Source organism: Meles meles, chromosome 18 (assembly GCF_922984935.1).
Source record: "Meles meles chromosome 18, mMelMel3.1 paternal haplotype, whole genome shotgun sequence".
Lineage (NCBI taxonomy): Eukaryota > Metazoa > Chordata > Mammalia > Carnivora > Mustelidae > Meles > Meles meles.
This window is the reverse complement of record NC_060083.1, coordinates 63,334,013-63,353,636: the sequence shown is the minus strand read 5'-3', so window position 1 is coordinate 63,353,636 and position 19,624 is coordinate 63,334,013. Positions and strand designations below refer to the sequence as shown.

Below are 19,624 nucleotides of genomic sequence, written 5' to 3'. Positions count from 1 at the left end.
TGGCAAGGCTTGGGGAGAGCAGTCCAGGGGTGGAGGAATGCTGGGAAACAGAAAATGCACCAAGTACGGGGAAGCTTTTTAAGAAGAAGGTGGCAATTCGCAAGCTGTATGTCAGCGAACTCAAGGGTCCCCAGATGAATTCTCAAATGGATTCTAACTTGTTCATGAACCCAAGGTCTTAGATGGGGAGGTCAGGGGAGGTCTTGAAAACAAGGCTGTCTGGCCAGGCCTCTGCGGTGGGGCCTGTCTGTGCTGCTGCACACCCCCGGCCTCAGGCTGCTTAGGGAGGCTGGATGGGGCCATGTGCCGGCTGCCGCCCCCCCAGGCAGGATGGGCATTGCCCACCCCCCACGGTGTGCTCCTGCCAGCCCTGGGAGGTCAGGCCCCTGCACACAAAGGACTCAAAGAGCGCCGGCGACCCCCACACGTCCTGTGGGCAATGAGGGGGCCACCTTAGCCTGCCTGGCACGGCCCATCCAGACACAACACTCTGCACACAGGGCGCCCGAACCATGTATTTTTCTCAGTGGCCACCAGGGGGTGCGCGTTGACCACAGTGCGTTCTGGAGTCTCCCCAGTGCTCGCTCACACTGGAGCCGTGCCCCCAGGCTCGGCAGGTCCATCCGCCCGGCGGAGTTGGCCCATGGGTGCCAGTACCGTCGTTCTGTCCGGAGGCCGCTCCCACCAGCCGGGCCCAGATGCTGGGGCCTCACCCAGGTCCCAGGCACCCTAGTCCACCAGTCCTCAGAGCTGGCCTACTCCAGAACCACCGTGCCGCCCACCGCCTCCAGGGCTGCCTTGATCTTCTCTGCCTCGGCCTTGGCGACATTGGCTTTGATTTCCTGGGGCAGGGACTCCACCAGCTTCTTGGCCTGCCACAATGCAAAGTCAGAAATGAGGCCTGGGTGACTGCAACCGACCTGCCCCAGAAGGAGCCAGTCCCGGTGCCATTCGCACGTTAGGGACAGCTGGGGGGCCCGTGCAGCACGCGGGGCTCACCTGAACGAGGTTTATGCCCTGGATGTAGTTCTTGATTTCCTTGATCAGCTTCACTTTGTCCACAGGCTTTGCCTCTGTCAGGCGGACGGTGAAATGCGTCTGTTCTTTCTGTGCGGGGACGTCGTCTTCTGCCGCCTCGGGGAGGGAGAGAGCGAGCACCGGGTAAAACGGGCACGTCTGCTCCTGGGCGGCCCCGTCCTGTCACCCCAGGCCCCGAGGCCAGGCCAGCAAGGCCCGCCGTTCCCACAGGAGGCGAACCACCCAGCGCCTTCCCTCCCTCACATCCCCCGCCAGCTGAGGCCCTGCTCCCTCGCTGGGGAGGTCCCTTCTCCTGGAGGCTGTTGTGACTCCGCCTCCCCCCTTGCCAGCCGCTCAAGTTCCCTCATCCCACCAAAGCTGGCATGTGGGGGACAGGCAGGGGGCCACCAAGAGCTCTTATCCAGCAGCGTGCCAGGGAACCAGCGGTGCTCCCGTCCTCAGCCAAACCCCAATCACCTGTGGGTGACAAAGTGACAGGCAGCTGCGCGGCCCGGCAGCCTGAGGCAGTCCTGGTTGGATGGGCCCCCAGTTGCTAACAGTGTCCTTTCGTTCTCAGAAGCGCTCCAGTTCCAACAATGAATTCCACAGTAATCCTGTCTCTCCTCTCCCAAATATTCAGCCTGAATCTTATCAGCCTGTAAAGCTGCCAGCTCACAGCAGGTGGGGGAGCAGGCCTGGTGCCACTGGAACCCTCAGACACGTCTGGGACATGGGACCCTCTACAGGACCCCTGACCTAGGGGATGGCCACGGAAAGCAGAATGTGGACAGGAACCAGACTTCACAGACCCAGGGACCAGATGCGACCCACAGACCGTACTCAGATGGGGGTCGACCAACTGCTACGGAGCCTGGGACCATCAGCTGACCTGGGTATCTGAGCTAAAAATCACCGTTAATGACATTTGTTGTACATGCGGCTCGTGGCTTCGTTAAGAAAACGCCTCGGTTTTGGAGACATGGGCTGGAGCACACAGAGAACGGACAGGCCAGACACGTGCCTTAAGCTCCAAGGGATAAAAGGAGTAAATATGGCAAAACCTTATTGTTACTGGGGCTGGATGAGACACATATGGGTTGTTCTTTGTACCTGTTGATAACTTTGGAATTTCCCCCCCAAAATTGCAACATCCCCCACCCAACAAAAACCACAACAGAAATGTGTGGCTTCAGGTCTGCTGGTTTCTTCGTGGAGAACCAAACCTGCCCACTGCCCACCCCCCAATCTCCGGTTCAGCCCTGACCGTGCCCCACAGCTCTCGTAGACACTGGCCCTCTGCTGGGACCACTCTGCTCTCTTCCCATGTTCCTCAAATCTCCCCCACAGGGTCACCTCCTTCTGTAGCCTTCCTCGAAGCTGTAACCCTCCCCTCGATCTTCCCTATCTTTCCCCCCGGCACTTAAGATGTTCTACTACGCAACAAAATTTTTCTTTTTCCTCTTATTTCGGTCATCCAGAAGCACGGTCTCCGTGTGGGCAGGGACCTGCATATCTTCGGCAGGGAAGGGGTCCCAAGCAGGCTGCAGGGGGCCCACGGGGAGAACACACAGCTTTGTGGGATGGGTCAGCTGATGCAGGTCCAAGATGAGGGACAGTGAGAGAAATGTGGCCGCGTGACGTGGTGGCACCATTCTGTGGGGGCCCCTGGCCTGTGCTCACCTCGGGGGTTGCTGCTGCAGCAGGGGCAGCTCCGGGCATCGCGCCGCCCATCGGCATGAGTCCAACATCCTGGATCTTCAGCGTTTTCTGCAGGGAGAAGGGAAAGCAGTCCCAGCGGCTGCCCGACACGTTCAAACACACCCACACCACAAGGCCGGCGCAGCCCTCGCACTTGGGGAGCGCGCTTCGGCCGGCCTACGCTCCCCGCCAAGAGCGGAAACAGGGCAGGGGCCCGGCTGTGATACCTTCAGAAGCTCGTTGAGGTCTGAGATCTCCAGGAGCGTGAGGCTGGCGATGTCCCGGACCAGCTGCTGGATCTTGGGGGGGTACTCCTTGGGCGCGTTATCCAGGGGGGCACCGGCGAGGGCCTCCCCCATCCGACGGCCGCCGCATCTCATCAGCCGCACAGCGCAGACGCGGGGCACCTGTTGCCTGCGCCCCCCACCAACACCGCGGTCAGCCGGGCCCAGGCGGCGGCCCGGACAGCGGTGGGGGCGCAGCAGCTCAGGTCTGGCTCCTCGACCCCAGCCCAGGGTCCTCGGATGCGGGGTCCAGGCGGACAAGGGGGCTCCCGCCTCCTGAAGCCCTTCACCGAGTCTCAGAGCCCACGCGGGGACGCGCAGGTACGCTGGCTTCCGGGTGGACGCGCTACCGGCCCGGGGAGCAGGACGGGGCCCGAACGCGTCGACCCGCCGGCGGAAGCCCGACCACGGCATCGGGCTGCGCGGGAAACCGAGGCCCGGGGAGGGCGGGGCCCTGCGCACGGCCGTCTGGGGCCGCCCCGAGCACCCCCAGCCGCCCGCGAGGGCAGGGAGCGGGCGGAGGGGGGCCCTCGCGACCCCCCAGCGCCGCCGGGACCCGCGAGTCAGGGGTGGCCTCCCGCCCGCTGCCGCCCCGACCCGCACCCTCAGTTGCCGGCCGAGCCCCCGACCTTGCCACCCCGCCAGCCCTCGGAGATACCTGGCGAGACGGAGCGCAGCGCCCTGAAGCCTGAGACACGGCCCCCAAATGGGGCGAGCGGCTGCGGGCAGCATCGGTCCGCGGGCGGGAAGGTCACACGCGGCTCCCCGGGAGGAGGACGCTCTAGCCGCCGGGGTCGCGGAGCATTCGAGGTGAGTGAGGACGCTCTAGCCGCTGGGGCCGCCGAGCATTCGAGCTGGGTGAGGACGCTCTAGCCGCTGGGGCCGCCGAGCATTCGAGCTGGGTGAGGACGCTCTAGCCGCTGGGGCCGCCGAGCATTCGAGCTGGGCGAGGAAGCTCTTGCCCACGAGGCTGCCGGGGAAACGAGTTGGAGAGGACGCTCTAGCCGCACCTCGTGCCGGCTTCCGCTCGCTCTCCGTGGTTCCCCGCAGGGCGACGAGCCGCGCAGGCGCAGAGGCTCGTTGGTGGCGACCGGGGGTTGGGGTCGGGGACGGGGTCGAGGTCCTGGGGCGGGACGCTGGGGCTCTCTGCTCGCAAGGTGGACGAAGGCCGAGAAGGCCGAGGCTCGGGGAGGCGGCCCCGGCCCCGTCCGGCCAGGGAGGACAGTGCAGTGACCCCTACTCCCCGACGCCCGCCGGACCCTGCGCCGGCCGACCCCGGGTTTCGGCTCCGCTGCGGGGCGGGCGCGAGGGTCCCAAGTGCCCTTTCTCGGCAGGCCCCGTGGTGGGAGCCACGCCCGCCCTGGCCGCCCGCAGCCGGGGTCACCTAGCGCCGGGAGCTCCGCTGCCCGCTGGGCCGCCCTCGGCGTCCTCCTCCCCCTAGAGGGCGGCCCTGGCGCTCGCGCGGGAGCGTTTCTCTCGGGTCACGCCGCCCGGGAGCCACGCAGCGAAGACGCGTCCTGAGCCCGCGCGTCTGGGCGGTTGAACTCGGGGTTCTCTGCTGACAGCGACCCTAAGGGTTGTGATGGGGCCCGGAAGGGTGGGGGCTGGGGTCGTGGCGAGAGCGCTGTTGGTTCCCCTGGGAGACGGGAACGCGGACGCCCTGGCTGCGCGTCCGGCCGCCCCAACCCTCCGGAGTCCCGCCATCCTTCTCTTGCGGCTCCCAAACACTCCGCACGGGTGGGGCGCGGGGGCCTTCAGCCCGGCCCCCCACCTGCGCTGATGGTCTGGGTCTTTGCTGTTCGCGCGCTCAGTCGGCTCAGCCGGCGCGGAGCGGACTTACCAAGCCAAGGCAGAGCTCCCCGGCCCTGCCTCTGGTCTGAGCTCCGACGGCCTCTCTCAGTCCACTTCTTCATAGAAGAGCTAATGCTCGGTCACCTAAGAGCTGTTTAAGGTGTGGGACACGGTCTGAACCCTGGATACCAGGGCCTGGGCCTACAGTATCTTAAAGCTTTTTTCTTTCAAGATTTTATTTGACAGAGATCCCAAGTAGGCAGAGAGGCAGGCAGAGAGGGGGGGAAGCAGGCTCCCCGCCGAGCAGAGAGCCCGATGCGGGGCTCGATCCCAGGACCCCGGGACCATGACCCGAGCCGAAGGCAGAGGCTTTACCCACTGAGCCACCAGGCGCCCCTATCTTAAGGTGTTTTCTTCCAGATTACAGCTCTGGTGTATGACTCACACTCCATCCTTGAGCTTTGCAAGTCTTCAAGGAGTCGGCACAGGGCTCCCCAAGGGCACAGCTGGGGGGGGGGCTGTCTCAGGGAGGGAGCCGGTGTGCAGCTGCTGCAAGCGTAGTGCCCACCCCCGGAGACTGCCCTGGGAGCCAGGCCTGGCTGGAGACAGGCCAGCCCCAGACATGTGCCTACTTGCCCCTGTCCAGAGCTGGACCAGCTGCCCGCCACCCTCCTTCTGGACACTCTGATACTTGTCGAAAGACATTTTATTATCAGTGTTCCATTCCGTCTACTCGGGGCAGTGGATGAGATGGCAGCTCAGAAGCGGAGAAGCTGGAGACAGCCCCCACCCTCCCGTGAGGGCCAGGAGTGCCCGCGGACCGCAGGCAGCCACACCGGAGGGCTCTGGGGAGCACACACGCTAGTCAGACCACAGGCTGTGCGGTGTCCCGGGTGCAGATGGGAGGGCCCGGGCTGCACAGGGAGAGGATCCCCACTCCAGCCGGCCCTCACGGGACCTGACGCACTGGGCTGAAGGCTCCCTCTCGGAGAAGGTTCTTCCCTCCCACCCTCTGAGGCCCAGCCCTGGGGAAAGAAGTCCAGACCAACTCAGGGAGATAGGGAGGAGGATGGGGCCCGGGGGCATGAGGAGTCAGCGGGAGAGGACAGAGGGCAGGGGCCAGGGTGCAGGGCCACCCCCACATCAGCAGGGACACTACGTGGCGTTAAGAAGAGCGAGGCAAGAAGACGATGCTAGTTAAAGAGACGGAGGCAGTGGTTCAGAGAACCGTAGTGTTGTTCTGGACAGCGCACTCCTGGCTGCGGTCAGTCGAACGAGATGAGCTGGGCTTCACTGCCCTGTGCCGGCGGGCCCTGTGCAGGTGGCGGCTGGGCCACTGGGGGCGGCTGGTGGGACGGTCCCCCAGAAGGCGCCATCTGGGGGGAGGGCACAGGAACCATCAGTCCTCCCTCCCCAGACTCCGGCCTCTCCCCCCGCCCCCCCCCCCCCAGTCTAGCAGCTTTTCTCTAGAACGTTCTACCCTCGTCTCAGCCCAGGTGTTCGGTCCCAGCAAAGCCCAGTCCGTGCTAGGCCGGCCTCCTTGTCGCGGGTTCCCTGTTCTTGTCCTGCTGCAGCAGAGACTGCAGGAGTTCCCGACCAACATCCACAGGGTTGAGGACGTGCATGGTTCAGACACTGCGCTGCTGTGTGTGTGTGCGTGGGCTGTGTTTCTGTCCTCGCTTTGCTGGGCAGCAGTCCAGCCCGCACCGTCTCCTCCTGGGACAGCCCTACCATCTTCCGCAAGCCAGGCTTGGGGGCAACCTGGGGAGGGGCTCACCTGCTGGTACAGGGGCTGCTGCCCCGCCATGTAGGGCTGCTGCGGGGGCGGCAGAGGCGCGTCCTGGCTGGGGAGGGTGTTCATGAGACTCTGTAACGAAGCGAACCCCACATGAAGGCCTGTATGCCCATAAAGGGGAGGCGCTTCTGACTTGAAAGTCAAACGCCCCCCAGCTAGGAGCCTAAAGGCGGGAAAGGGAGTGGTGGGCAGGAGAGTGGAGCCTGCCCTGCACTCCCCCAGCCCCTTTTCCATGGGACGCCCCCCCGCGGGCTCTCACCTGCATGCCGTAAGGCTGATAACCCATGGACACCGACTGACTCCCCATGTAGCCCATGGCGCCAGACTGCGGAGGCTGGGACATGGCCGGGAGGCTCTGGGGGGCCTGGGAGGCCACGTTCTGTAGAGGGAAGAGTGTGACGGGGGAAGGGCTACGGGCCCTCGCCGGGAAGGGGGACAGCCCTGCCCGCCTACCTGATAACCCTGTGTCGGCGTGGGCTGGTAGGACGAGTAGGCTGGGCTGGCGGTGGGCCCGGTGGCGCCCTGGGGGGTCGCCTGCGCACTGGTGGCCCCTGCTGGGTACATGTAGGCGCCCACCATGCCGGGATCTGTGGAGGGAGAAGAGTGAGCTCAGCTCCCTGCAGGGGACTTCCGGAACCAAGTTCACGTTTCACATTGTCCCAGAAGCAAACAAAATCAGCAAGGACAGGAAAGGAGCTCTGGCGCTGAATGTAGTCAGAAGAAACGAACCCCACGGGACGGAAGGGGTGTGGCAGGACGGCCCGGGAGGGGTGGGGAAACTCTTCCACTCTCTGGAACTCAGGGCCTCTGCCCGGGGGCTCAGGCTGGCACGGCCGAAACCACTGTGCAGCCAGGAACCAACGGAGCAGGAGCGGGGCAGCCCCACGCCGCGTCTCTCAACCCAGGGCTGCTGCGAGGGCCTGGCGCACTAAGCACACGCCTTGCCGGGGCCGGGGCTGCCTCCGGGAACGAGCAGCAACAACGTGAACGTGGAATGTGGGGAGACGGCCCAGGAGCCACACCCGGGAGCGTCTGAGCGACGAGACCGATTATGAACTTTGAGTAAGACGGAGCCACGTGGATGGGAATGACCAAGAAGAAAGAGAAGAAGGGCCTCCTTACGGTGGAAAGACGATGACCGACAGGAGGGGCGCGAGATGAGAAAATCACCGGCTGACAGGCGTTACGACAGCCTTAGACACAACGGAGACACTGAAACTATAGGGACAACCTCGGAGGAGCAAGGATGCAAGCCCCATCTCCACTGAGCTGCTAACTGCCGTGGGACGGCCGGGCCCCAGCGGGGAGGAGCCCGACAGGCTGCCCACACACCTCACGGCCAGCGCCGGCTGCGCCTTCCTGCTCAGCACTCCGAGCCCAGAAGACCAGACACAACCCACCGCGGGGTGGTCTGCAAGACAGCAGGCCAGTGCTCTTTGAGAACTCAGTGTCATGAACACAGAGGCAGAACAAGAACATTCTAGATCAGAGATGAAAAGCAACCACACCATTAAAGGCAACAGCCATGGGGTTTCCTCTCGGCACAAGGGGCGTTCCCCGGACGGTGTGGGAGAGCTGAACCCCACCTGCATGAGGTCGCACACCGCGTCCGCAGCTCCAACTGGCCTACGGAGGCGACGGCGGAGGGTCCCGCGTTTGGGAAATGCGCGCTCACAGCGCTGGGAGCGCAGGGCGTCGAGCCCGCCACCCAGTCTACGAAGGTTCAGGAGAAAAGTCCACGTGCGCAAGCAGGAAGGCAGAGAGCAACGTAACACGATGCTAAGGTCTGGGAAATCCAGAAAACCCTCTGTACCGTTTAACTTTTCTGGAAAACTGAAACCACAGCAAAACAAGACCAAAGGAGGCAACGGTAGTGGTCTGGTGCGCATCTCGGCAGGCGGGCACCTGCTCCGGCCCCCTTACCTGCGGCGGCCCCGGGCATGCTGGGGTAGGGGGCGCCGGCGGCGGCGGCCGGCTGGCTCATATACACCGTGTGCATGGGGGAGCCCTCCACGGAGCCCGCGGGGCTGAAGGTGCCCGGGAAGCTTGTCGGACCCGAGGGCTGGTACAGCACGCCCCCGGCCGCGGGCATGGCCTGGAGCTGGGGACAGAGAGAGAGGCGGTCAGAGCGGCCCTGGGCAGCGGCAGGAGCCCCTCAGCTAGGGGCGGGGCAGCACGTGTCTGGGGGCCGTGAGGGGGCGAAGTGGGGGGAGGGGGCCGCATGCCTGGGCGTAGGGCAGGGAGAAGGCGGGCATCTGGGCGCGCATCTGGATGGTCTGTTTCTGCTGCTCCAGGCGCAGCTGCCGCTCCTTCTCCTGCTCCTGGAGCCGCCGGACGGCCAACTGCCGCTGGACCTCCAGGTACTCCTGCGGGCCGCGGGGCAGCTGTCAGCGTGGTCCCGGAGCTTGGACCCCCTCCCCCCAGCAGGGCTGGCCGCCCCACCTGCTTCTTCTGCCGCATGATCTCCAGCTTCTGGGCCAGCTGGATCTGGCGCTGGCGCTCGGCCTCCTCGGCTGCCCGGCGAAGCTTCTCCCGGTGCTCCTCCCGCAGGGCGCTCAGCGCCCCCCGGGCATCGCGGATCTGCGCCAGCTTGTCCTGCAGCCCTTCGTAGTAGACTGCGGGGAGAGGGTCGCGCCGCCAGTGTGTGGCATGGGAGGGGCACCCGCAACCCAGCGCCAGGCTGCGGTCACCAGGCCAAGCGCCTCACCCTCACCCGGCCAAGTGCCTATGCGCGGGGCACGGCCGGCCTCTGGGGTCCTAAGGTCAGGGCCCGGCTGGGATTATTCCGGGAGCGGACGATGCTATGCCCGCTGGGCCGTCTCCCACCGCGGGGACCACCTCCCGCGTTGCCCGCGGCCCAGAGACATGCTCTCGAGAGGCTGCTGCCCCGGAGGGTTCCCACCCGAGGACCCGTCCCCACGGCCGCCGCGAGCGGCCGGCACAGAGCGCTCCCACGACACCACGCCGAGGGGGCCCCCCGGCAGGCGGCGACACGTACGGCGGCGCTCGTCCAGCTGGTTGAGCAGCTCCAGCAGCCGGGGGTGCATGCCGTTGATGGACTGGAAGAGGGACAGCACGGCCGAGTCGTTGGTGATGCTGCGGCCCCGCACGTGGTTGCTCTTCATGCGGTTGACGAAGGTGGTGACGGCGTTCTGCAGGGCCTTCAGGAACTGTGCATGGCTCTCCTCCGACTCCCCGTTCTGGTACTGCTGCTGGGGACACACGGCAGCTCTCGCGGAGCTGACCCCAGCCCCGGGCGCGGGAGCCCCATCCCCCCAGGGGTGCTGCGAGAGGACCCCGTTAGCACAAACACGCTTTGATAGACGCCAGCGCTGAGACCCAAGGAGGCTTAGCTCGTGCACTGGGGCGTGGCGCTGGCCAGGACAGAGCTGGCTGGAGCTCGGGCAGCCTGGCTTGCAGCCCCTCCGTCCCTGCCCCGGACGGGGCCTGATTCCCTCGAAGAGACCCCAGTCTCTTCATCCAGGGACCAACAGAGCCCGGAGGCTCCAGGACAAAGCAATAACTCAGCTAGATAGCTCCAGGCTGCCCTAGAATATTCTGGTCCCTTCTAGGCAGCAAGTGGCCACGTTCTGGGTTCCGTCGAGAGATCTGGGTTGACTGGCTTGCCCCTGAGAGGTCACTGTGGGCAGGGCTCGGCCCTGTCAGGAGAGGGTGCCTGCGTGGGGCCGTGAGGGAGCCACAGCTTACCTCGCCAAAGGGGCCGCTGGAGGGAGCGACGGGCTGAGCATCCGTCTCCGGGAGGGGAGCCTGGAAGGAGGCAGAGGAGGTGGGGGTGCGTTGGCCGGTCGCAGGGCACCCCCCACCCGGCCCAGGACTGTGGCCCGGAGCGCCGAGCGCCGCCCACCTCCAGCGCGCTGGCAGGGACCGCGTGGCCCTCGGCAGGCGGGGCGGCCGGCTCGGTCAGGGGCGCGGGCGCGGACGGGGTCGGGCTCTTGCGGGCCTCCTCCTGCTTCTTCTCCCAGTAGTTCCGGTTGAGGTACCGGGCGAGCTGTGCATACACGAGTGTCACCCCCGAGGGCCGGGGGCGGCAGGGGAGGGCCCGGCACGTGGGGGCGCCCTCACCTCAGGGTCGATGTCCTCAGCCAGCGGCGCCGACGAGGTCTGGGGAGACACGGGCCAGAGCAGCCGTGACTCACGGGCTCCCACGCGTGCCCGGCTCCTCCCAGGCTGTCGCTCGGGAGGCTGGGATGCCGCCACGGTGACAGCGGACCCCAGGCACGAGCTGGTCCGTCCGAGGGGCCCCTGGGGGCTCTGTGACTGAACAAGGCGCCGGCAGTAGCCGCCCCCGCCAGCCTTCCCAGCAACGACAGCGCCGGCCCCGACGGCGGACCGCACGGCTGTTTGTGCGCCCTCGGCCCCCGGCCCCACCCGGAGCCCCCCTGACTTCCTGAACCTTCTGTCCCACCTGCCGCCCACCCGCCACTCAGAGAGGGTGGCGAGGCCGACAAAGGCAGCCCCCTTCGGGCCCAGGGTGTGCCGCCGCCTCTCACTCTGGGGAGGTCCTCAGGCTTCCCGGTGTCCCCCTCCCCCACAGGGAGCCCCTGACCAGGAGCACAGGGCTGGCGAGGGCCAGGCTGGACCTCGACCCTCACTGGCTTGATCAGACCATCCTTCCTCGGGCAGCCCACCCACCGTCTGGCACAGAAGTGTGGCCCAGCACGGGTGCTCACCACGGGCGAAGAGTACAGGCTGCTGGCGGGGGGCGCCGACGAGGCCACAGGCGCGGGCTCAGCCTTGGGGTACGTGGCAGCAGCGTAAGCCGACTTCTGTCTCTGTGGGAGAGACGGGAAGGGTCCCGGTGCACGGGGGCCGATTCTCCTCCGCCTTCCCCAGACATCCAGGGGCCCCCTCCCCCGGCAGCCCCGCTGCGGCTCACCGTCCTCTCCTTCTCCTCGGCCTCCGACTGCGAGAGCGCCAGGGCCAGCTGCAGCTCCTCCTCCTCCTGCAGCGCCGTCTCGTCCCGCTTGGGGGGCAGCTGGGGACACACAGGCTGGTGAGCAGGGCCCAGGAGCGAGGCACCCCCAGGGGCCCGCGGCCGGTACCTGGGACTGCTGGGACAGGGGGCTGGTCAGGTACTCCGGGGGCAGCTCCGCTGTGGACGAGGCCTTTCCTTCCGCTTTCCTGGAGGAGAGACGACACTGGGTGGCTGAGCACCACCCTCCGGCCCCCAGCAGGCCCCCAGACGACGACCGCAGTGCCACGGGCAACGCTCTGGAGAAAAACCGCTGTGTCAAACGCGCTGTGTCGCCTCTGGGACACGGGACCCCGGCCTAAGCCCCAGGCCCCTTTCCTGAAATGAGGTTCAAACCCAGGAAAGGAACTTTCCAAGAGAGCAGTCTGCCTGCAGGCACCAGCTAACCAAGGAAGGAGATCCCGTCGCTGATGCTGGGAGACGGACAGCACAGGCCCCCAGGACGGCTGAACGGAGAGGGACAGCTTCATTCTGGGGTCACACAGGGAGTGCACGACCTGACTCCAACCACAAGACCCCACACACCGACAGACCCAAACCAAGGGGGGCGCCACACCAGCCCAGGCCCTTGAGAGACGCACACGTCAGGACAAAGAGGCTGCGAGCAGACCTGGGTCCCAGAAGCGGAGCCGCCGCGACGGCCACCTGCCATGTGCTGGGGGCCCGGGTGGGCCTGACGGGGACCGGTCACTCTCGGAGCTTCAGAAAGCACACGACACGCGGGAACACCCGAGCAGATGGGGAAGGGACCCCGCGCCAGTAACCGAGGGACCTGGGAGGAGCCCGCGCCCCGAGGGGTCGGCTTCCCGTGCCCGTATCTTTCCCGTCTGACGTCCAAGCTTCTAAGCTACAGAGCAGACAAACTGACAGACACACCCAGGCCAGAAGCAGCCCCGCCCCCGGGAGCACAGCCCGGCCCCCAGCACCGGGCACGGACTCACTTGTTCAGCTGCTCATAGCAGGGCTCGCACACGCGCACCTCCTTCTCGATGCCAAACCTGGGGATGGTGGAGCACCGGGACGAGCACTTGCCGCAGAAGATCTGGCCGCACGCCCGGCAGTGGTGCTGTGACACGGGGCGGGTCAGGGTGCGGCCTCGGCCGGGCCGCTGACCCCTGGCGCCCACCCCGTCCACTGCTGCCCGCCACACGGGGTGTCAGGCCGGGCCTCCCAGGGAAGGCAGAGGACAGAGACCACCCAGACCCTCGGGAAATGGCCCATTTCCAGGCTCTCAACTACAGCCACCATTTGGGGGAAAAGAAGTCAAATGAAAAAGATTCGTAAGAATCGTGCCCAGGTTAGGCCGGGAGAGAAAAGGCTTTGCTGACGTCGGCCCAGGGAGTCTGCTCAGATGCCCGCCCCCGCCTTCACCGTCAGGCTCAGTGCCACAGGAGGGAGAGGAAGGCCGCATGGGGCCAGGAGCACACCGGTGGTGAGCTGCGGGAGGCAGGAAGGGGCTGCGGGCCCAGGAAACACACGCCCGAGCCTCCCGCAGCCCCAAGCCTGCAGCACGCCTGTCCCCTGGGGGACACAGCCATGTCCAAGCTTCAGTGGGCAGCAGAGACCATCGGACTCGGGGCTGGGGGCTGGATCTGCTCCACGCCCCACGGGGTCACAGCCAAGAGGAAAAGGACCCCAAGTAGCTGCAGTGGCCTCGCGGGGACAGCGGGGGGCGTGGGGTGGGCCCCGGGGCGGGCACACTCACCTTACGGGTCACCACCCCGAACTGCACGCGACAGCGGTGGCACTCCTCGGCGTCCACCCAGTCGGGGGCCTGGGGGGGGACAGGCGGACTCAGGATCGCACGGCCCCGTCCCGGCCCAGACCCCCTGTGGGCTCAGGGGCTGAGGGCCCAGTCTGCGAGGCCGGAGCCCACCCCAGATGAGCGCTCCTCCGCACAGGTGTGAGCGCGGACTCCCCGCGGCTCGGGGGCAGCATCCACCCGAATTGGGGGCAGCGTCCACCCGAACCCACCCGCCTGCCTGCCGAGCTGCCAAGGCACCTTGAGCAGCGGATCCAAACGGAGCCCCCGGAGGTGCTGCTGCCCGGCCCCCGCGTGTTGTTTCTGAGACAAAACGGCAGCTCACCCACTGACGTCCCCTCGACAAGCTGGGACCCCGGGACCTCACTTCTGCTTCCTCAAAGGAGCCGGACTCCTGGGGTGCCCGGCTGGCTTAGTTGAAAGAGCGCGGGGCTCTCGAGCTCGGAGTCATGAGTTTGAGCCCCACGTTGGGTGCAGCGATTACTTAGATAAACTTCAAACAAACAAACAAACAAAAAAACAGCCAACTCCTAGATACCCCGCACCCCGGAACTCACTCTCTCTGCGGCAAACATAGCGTCGCTCTCCTTGAACTCTGGGAAGACGTGTCCTGGAGAAAGGAGACCACGGTCACCGCTGGTGCCACGCTGGCACGTGAGGCCCTGACAGCCTCAGCTGTCCTTGCCCGGTCTGCCCCAAGACCTTCAGGAGCCATGTCCTAGCTCCGGGCACCCACCTCCCCAAGCAGACCTACAAGAGGAGGACCAGAGCCCCTGGGCAGCAAGTGCAGTGACCCAGCACCAGACGAGGGTGCCCGGCTGCGTGAGGGGACACCCCGCCCCAGGGCTTGGGGCCTGGCCTCACTCGCACCACATCGAGGCCTCACAGATCTTCCCTGGACGCCCTGTCCGTCTCCTGGCCCCGTACTCCAGCCCCCTGTACCTCTCAAGACCCTTAAAAAGATGCTCACGCTTTTTGTGGAGCCACAGACCCCTCGAGGATGCCATAAAGTTTTGGGCTATCTCCCCAGAAAAGCGAACTCAAGCATTCCCCCACCACCCCGTGCCCGGGATTCAGGGCCCAAGACCAGCTCACAGACGCGGACAGGACCCTCATCAGTCTCCACAGGGTCCTACTCGCTCGTGGCCACCAAACGCTACCCCTGCTCCATGCCTTATTTCAGGGCCTCCGCACAGGTGGGGGCCGCCCTAGTCCCCCCAACTCACTGCCCAATGTGAGCACTATCCACGGCCTTCCTCGCCAAGCCCCAGCAGACCCACGTGGCCGCTGCAGCAGCTGGGAGGAGCGCAGACGAGGCCCTGAGAAGGTCCCCCGGCTGTCACAGCCCCGCAGCAGCCCTCCCAGGATTTCCCGCCCTTCTCAGAGCATCGCAGCTCCTGCCTGAGTCACTCCTGTGGGCCGGCCCCTCCTGCACCTTGTCCCGCGTCTGCGAGGGCCTCGGGATGCTGGCCTGTTTACACGTTCAGGTCTGGCACACCCGAGGCCTGCTCTCCAGGACTTCTTCCAACCCTCGTGCTAAGTCAGCCCCCGAAGGCCAGGGCCCCTGGCTCCGCTTCCTTCCTAGGACCCAACGCTGGGGAATCAGCTCCTCGGCTCAATCTACTCGCTTGGCTGTGGTCCACCACATGCCCCCGTCCTGCCCTGACTGGGCGTGAGGTCAGGAAAGGGAGAAGCTCCAGAGCCCAGAGCACGCTGCCCCTGCCACCGATCACACACTGTGGTGCTGTCCCCCTGCCCTGGATGGGCGCACACACAGCCTTCCTTGGCTCTGCCTGGGGCAGAGCAGACCCTCAGCTTGTTAGAGGCGGCGTGCCGAGCCTGGGACCCGACAGACCTCGCCCCACGCACCTTCCACCTTCATAATCTGGTACGTGTCCTGGACCACCTTGTACTTGGGCTCGTTCCGGAAGGCGTGCGCCCAGGCCTGGATCAGATACAGGATCTTGTTTCGGACGTTTACTTCCACCTGCCTCTGCGCAGAAAAGATGAAAAAGGACAGTGAGGAGGGTGGTGGGAGACACAAGCACCAGCGACGTCTCAGTGTGAGAAGTGGCAGGAAGACTGCCCCACTCTGAGCGTGCGGGGAGGCAGAGGCAGGGACAGTGCCCCACAGGGGGCCCTGGGGCCAGGTATGGACCCCCTCCCCAGGCCCAGCCCTCCACCGTGAAGCCCCGTGCCCAAGGACAAACTCTTCACCGCGGTGTGCCCACTCAGGCCTGACGCCTCCTTAATGCCCTGGGCAAAGCTGGGGAGTCCCCGGAGCCTGGCTCCCCGGGCCCACTACCCTATAACCCCCCGCTTCTTCCTCTCCTGCCCCTCGGAGCTTGGCTGTTAGAGGCCCGAGTCTGAAAACCAGTGGGGCTCCCGCAAACCCCAGGCTCCACCAGGCAGCGCCCACCAGTCCCGCGCAGAGAGAGCAGATGTGAAGCCGGCTGCCTCTCCTCCGCTCGCGGCCAGCCTGGGGGGCCGGGGGCGGACACCCCAGGAGCTGCCCCATGCGCAGAGCCACCACTTCCGCCCGCTGAGCGCACCATCGGTCGCGTTCCTAGAGCTCTCCGGGGGACACTCAGGAACGCAGCAGCAGAAAGCTGCTCCGAGGGGATGCCAGCTACGTTCACCCACTAGGTTGCTAGTGATTCCCTGTAATCCGCTCGCATCGGTAGGTCCCTTTCCTACCGGGACCCTCCCTTTCTCCACGGGGGCACTAATGGGCGCAGACCACTTGCACCACGTGCGGGACACGACCTTGGGACATGAGAAGCGCAGGGTCTGACCCTTCTGCTCTTTCAGCCGCAGCAAGGACTGGCTGGGTCACTAGTTGGGGCCCCGCTCAGGTCCCAGATGGGCTCTTGGCCACATGAGGCCACGGGCACCCACACGGGCCAGGAAGCTGAGGCCCTGCCTGCCAACAGTAGTAGAGAGAGTGTCCGGGGCTACGCTCTTTGGCCACTGCCCCGGTCACCTCACCCCTGTGAGACGGGTGCACCTCTGGACTGCCTGCTCTGCATCACACAACCCACCGGAGTCACCACCCACATCACAATCCCTGCAGGTGGGCCGCGGTGGCCTGTGGGGCCATGGGCAGTGGCCTGGGCGCGTTCTCTCGCGGCCCTGGAGGGCTGTCCCTTCCCTACAAATGGAGGGTGTGAAACCCACTCCCAAGGTGTCCCTGCTGTGCCGTGTCCCCCAACCTCCCCGTATAGACATGTCGGACGTGCACACCTCCCTGCTTGGAATCCGGGTGGGACGCCCCCAGGCGCCGTTTGGGGCTCCCCCCAGGCCTCTGCCCGCACACTGCGCTCACAGCCGCTCGCACGCGCGCACACACACACATACACACACAGCTCCTTCCTCTCCTCCTCCACCACCCAGCGAGGCTCCGAGCCCTGCCCCTGGGAAGACGCTCCTGATTCCCCCCACCAGGAAGAGCAGGGTCTCCCCTGCGTCCCCAGACACAGCGGCCCCATGCGCTTCCAGGAAAGCCCCAGCGTCATCAAGCTGGGGTTCCCCAGGTGCGGGGACCACCAACGCTTGCCTTCCTGTCCCCGGTTCTGCCTGGCCCTGCTGCTGCCCCTGGTGCAGGCCAAGCCCCAGCTGCCTGGGCCTGGCCTCGGGTGAGCAGACGCCCCGCCCCGCCCGCCCCGCCCACCTTCAGCAGTTCCTTCAGCTCCTCCATCGTCTGCTTGTTGGCCACCTCGTCGTGGACCGTCTGGCCGCAGTTCTTCACCACAGACTCCATGACCTGGGGGACCCGAGGGAGGGCAGCCTCGAGCCACCGCTTGGGCCAGGGACACCTGCCTTGGACAGGCCCACCTCCCAAGGAGAAGACAGGGCTCTGGGGCAACTGAGCCCACCAGGAGAGTCCCTGTGGCGGGTGGCAGCTCCGAGTCACGCAATAAGTGACGTTGCGTGCTCCTCCTGACTCCACTCCTCACCGCCAGGGGCAGAGATGAGAATCCACCTTAGCGCCCTAAGTCCGCCAGCTTCAGGAGGGGCGCGCAAGGCACTGCCCTCCGTCAGGGCCGCTCCGACCTGCCCTCACGCCCCAGGCAGGCAGGTGAGGCCCCAGGGTCAAGCGGTCCCTGCCCTCTGGAGACTGGGGTGGCGACTCTGGAGGGGGCCAGCGTGCGGGGGTCTAGTTACCTCCAGGGCGTACAAGGCCACGTGAGGATTCTTGTCATTGACTTTCTTTTTGATGGAACTCACGGCATATTTTGCTCTGAAAGAAAAGGGTGTCGATAAAAGAGAAGGAAAAAAAGAAAAACAACCTTAGAAGCTAAGTTGAAAAAAACCCCGCCATCCTCTGATCTTCAAAACCCCCAAGCAAACGTTAAGCACCCGCAGGCAATACAGACAAAACCTTTCCCTTGTCCCTAGATCCCCAAAACCCCAGCATGGAGACCGCGTGATTCTCCGCCTAAGGCCTAGCGTCCTCGACACCCATCACGGCAGGACGGCAGGACGCTGCGGGATCGCGGAGCATCAGTGCCTACCAAGGGAGCCAGGAGCGCCATGCTGCCACCCCTCCTGCTTCTGAGCAGGCACAGACCCTCCTCACTTACTGTGTGTCCCCCTGGCGGATGAGGTCACAGATCTGGAGGATGGACTCCCAGTCGGTCTCCAGGAGAAGCTGGCTGGTGGCTTTGTCTGCGGCAAAATCACACCGTTACTGAGGCTTATCCTCTGTGATTCCCTGGCCAGCCCCACGGCTCAGCCACAGAGAGAAAGAACTGTCTGCTTCCCATTTAAAACATTGAGACTGAATGGAAAACCGCATGAAAATCCTCTCGACGCCCAATAATCGTTGGGCGATTCTCGCTGTTCTTCCGAGAAGCAAGGCAAACAGCTCAGGAGATGCTACCAGCCTGCTGCGCGCCTGATCCAAACACTTCCGTGATCCCAGAGCTCCCACACCTCCTGAGCACCGTCCTATCTCCGCGCTTCACCCACAAACACGACGAAGCAGAGAACAGAGGTCACTGCCCAAAGTCACCCCGCTTGCCAGTCTGAGCCAGGCGGGCTTTCACACGACACTCCGCCGCCTCAAGCCCCCGTCCCGCGTTTTCCCCACCTTGAACCTGCCCGATGAGATCGCAGCTGGGGCCAGGACGGAGCCAAGACTGACCTCCGGGAAGCATTTTTCAGCTAACACCTGCACGCTGCTCCTTCACAGCTGCCTCCCGCGCACACGCTCTGCTCCCCTGGACACACGGGGCGGGGCGGGGGGTGGCTAATAACGTGCACACGCAGCTCTGATCCGGGATGACTTCTGGACTGAGCTTTGGAGGGCTGAACCCCCCTCAGCCTGCACGTTCTCAGAACGACAAAGGTGCCTCATCCACGTCCAAGGAAAAGGGCAGGCAGGCTCTGGCCCACTGCCGAGCACCCAGGACACTCCCAACAGAGCCCACCCAGTTTCACGTGCCCCGAACATCTATTTTCCTTTGGCTAAAACTGATGACCTCCAGGGTGCTCAGAGAGGATCGGCTGTCCACCCCGACAAAGGCCTCCCCGGAGCCCAGCGGGGACAGACCGGGCTGGCCTGTCTCCCCAGGGAAGCCGCGCGCGGGGTTCCCGGGAGGACACTACCGGCTCCACCCTTCGAGCCCGATGTTTGGGGCACCTTCGGTTCCCCTGCAACCTAGGATCTGGGGGGAGGGGGTCTGTCGGACTCGGTCGTCCGTTTCCGTGACTCAGGACCAATCAGATGCCTGAGGGCCCCGGGACCGATCATTTCCCCGGGGACCTGACCGCCCCTGGCCCAGGAGCGGAGCCCGAAGCACAGTCGCCGCGAGCACGGGCCCGGCCTCCTCCGCGGACCTTCACACACTCGGGTCGCAGCCCGCGCCCAGCGCCCAAGACGGCCGGGTCCCCGCACCGCCGGCGCGCCCACCCACACCCCGGGGGCCCGGGTCGCTCGGCGGCCGTCCCGGGGCTCCGCTCCCGGGACGCTGGCCAGCCTCGAGGGGCGGAGGCCGAGTTACCTAGGAGACGCTCGAAGGTGCCGCTGCCGCGCCCCATGGCGACCCTGGACCCCGACCCGACGCCGCTGCGCTCTCCGCTGCGAACCAGCGCGCCCCCGACTTCCGCTTCCGCCTTTCCCTCGGGCGCGCGCACGCGCGTCACCAGGGAGGGCCGCGAGCCGCGAGCCGGAAGCCGCTAGGAGGCGGGCTTTTCTACTGGCCCCGATTGAGCGCCGAGAACTAATGAACAGCTCGGACGTGAGGCCTAGCCAATGAGAGCGGGGTGGAGGGCGGGACTTG

General features: G+C 65.7%; 3 protein-coding genes across 5 annotated transcripts in view; 1 reads left to right on the top strand and 2 right to left on the bottom strand.

Annotated features, from left to right (window-relative positions):
* Positions 1-495: 495 nt before the first annotated feature.
* MRPL12 (mitochondrial ribosomal protein L12) lies at positions 496-3,789 on the bottom strand. Its single transcript, XM_045985865.1, has 5 exons — positions 3,658-3,789; positions 2,943-3,129; positions 2,698-2,784; positions 1,000-1,134; positions 496-872 (listed from the first exon to the last, which is right to left on the bottom strand). Exons 1-5 carry the CDS (start codon positions 3,729-3,731, stop codon positions 756-758), a joined length of 600 nt encoding a protein of 199 aa, XP_045841821.1. The 5' UTR covers positions 3,732-3,789; the 3' UTR covers positions 496-755.
* Positions 3,755-19,624, top strand: part of PDE6G (phosphodiesterase 6G) — a 31,567-nt gene continuing 15,697 nt past the window's right edge. Inside the window, exon 1 of the mRNA XM_045985868.1 lies at positions 3,755-3,809. The gene's annotated coding sequence lies outside the window, so the exon portion shown is untranslated. The remainder of the gene's footprint in view (positions 3,810-19,624) is intronic.
* On the bottom strand, positions 5,479-19,499 carry HGS (hepatocyte growth factor-regulated tyrosine kinase substrate). Of its 3 annotated transcripts, none has more exons than XM_045985855.1 (22): positions 19,346-19,499; positions 17,924-18,008; positions 17,505-17,580; positions 17,011-17,103; positions 15,210-15,333; positions 13,898-13,950; positions 13,284-13,352; positions 12,520-12,644; positions 11,649-11,727; positions 11,483-11,581; positions 11,277-11,378; positions 10,669-10,707; positions 10,451-10,594; positions 10,294-10,353; positions 9,584-9,797; positions 9,028-9,200; positions 8,811-8,951; positions 8,509-8,686; positions 7,039-7,172; positions 6,845-6,964; positions 6,568-6,657; positions 5,479-6,166 (listed from the first exon to the last, which is right to left on the bottom strand). In XM_045985855.1, exons 1-22 carry the CDS (start codon positions 19,380-19,382, stop codon positions 6,056-6,058), a joined length of 2,346 nt encoding a protein of 781 aa, XP_045841811.1. In that variant the 5' UTR covers positions 19,383-19,499; the 3' UTR covers positions 5,479-6,055. The 3 variants fall into 3 exon arrangements, with proteins under 3 accessions (XP_045841811.1, XP_045841812.1, XP_045841813.1); XM_045985856.1 differs by having other exon boundaries at positions 9,584-9,794; XM_045985857.1 differs by lacking the exon at positions 19,346-19,499 and adding an exon at positions 18,487-19,265.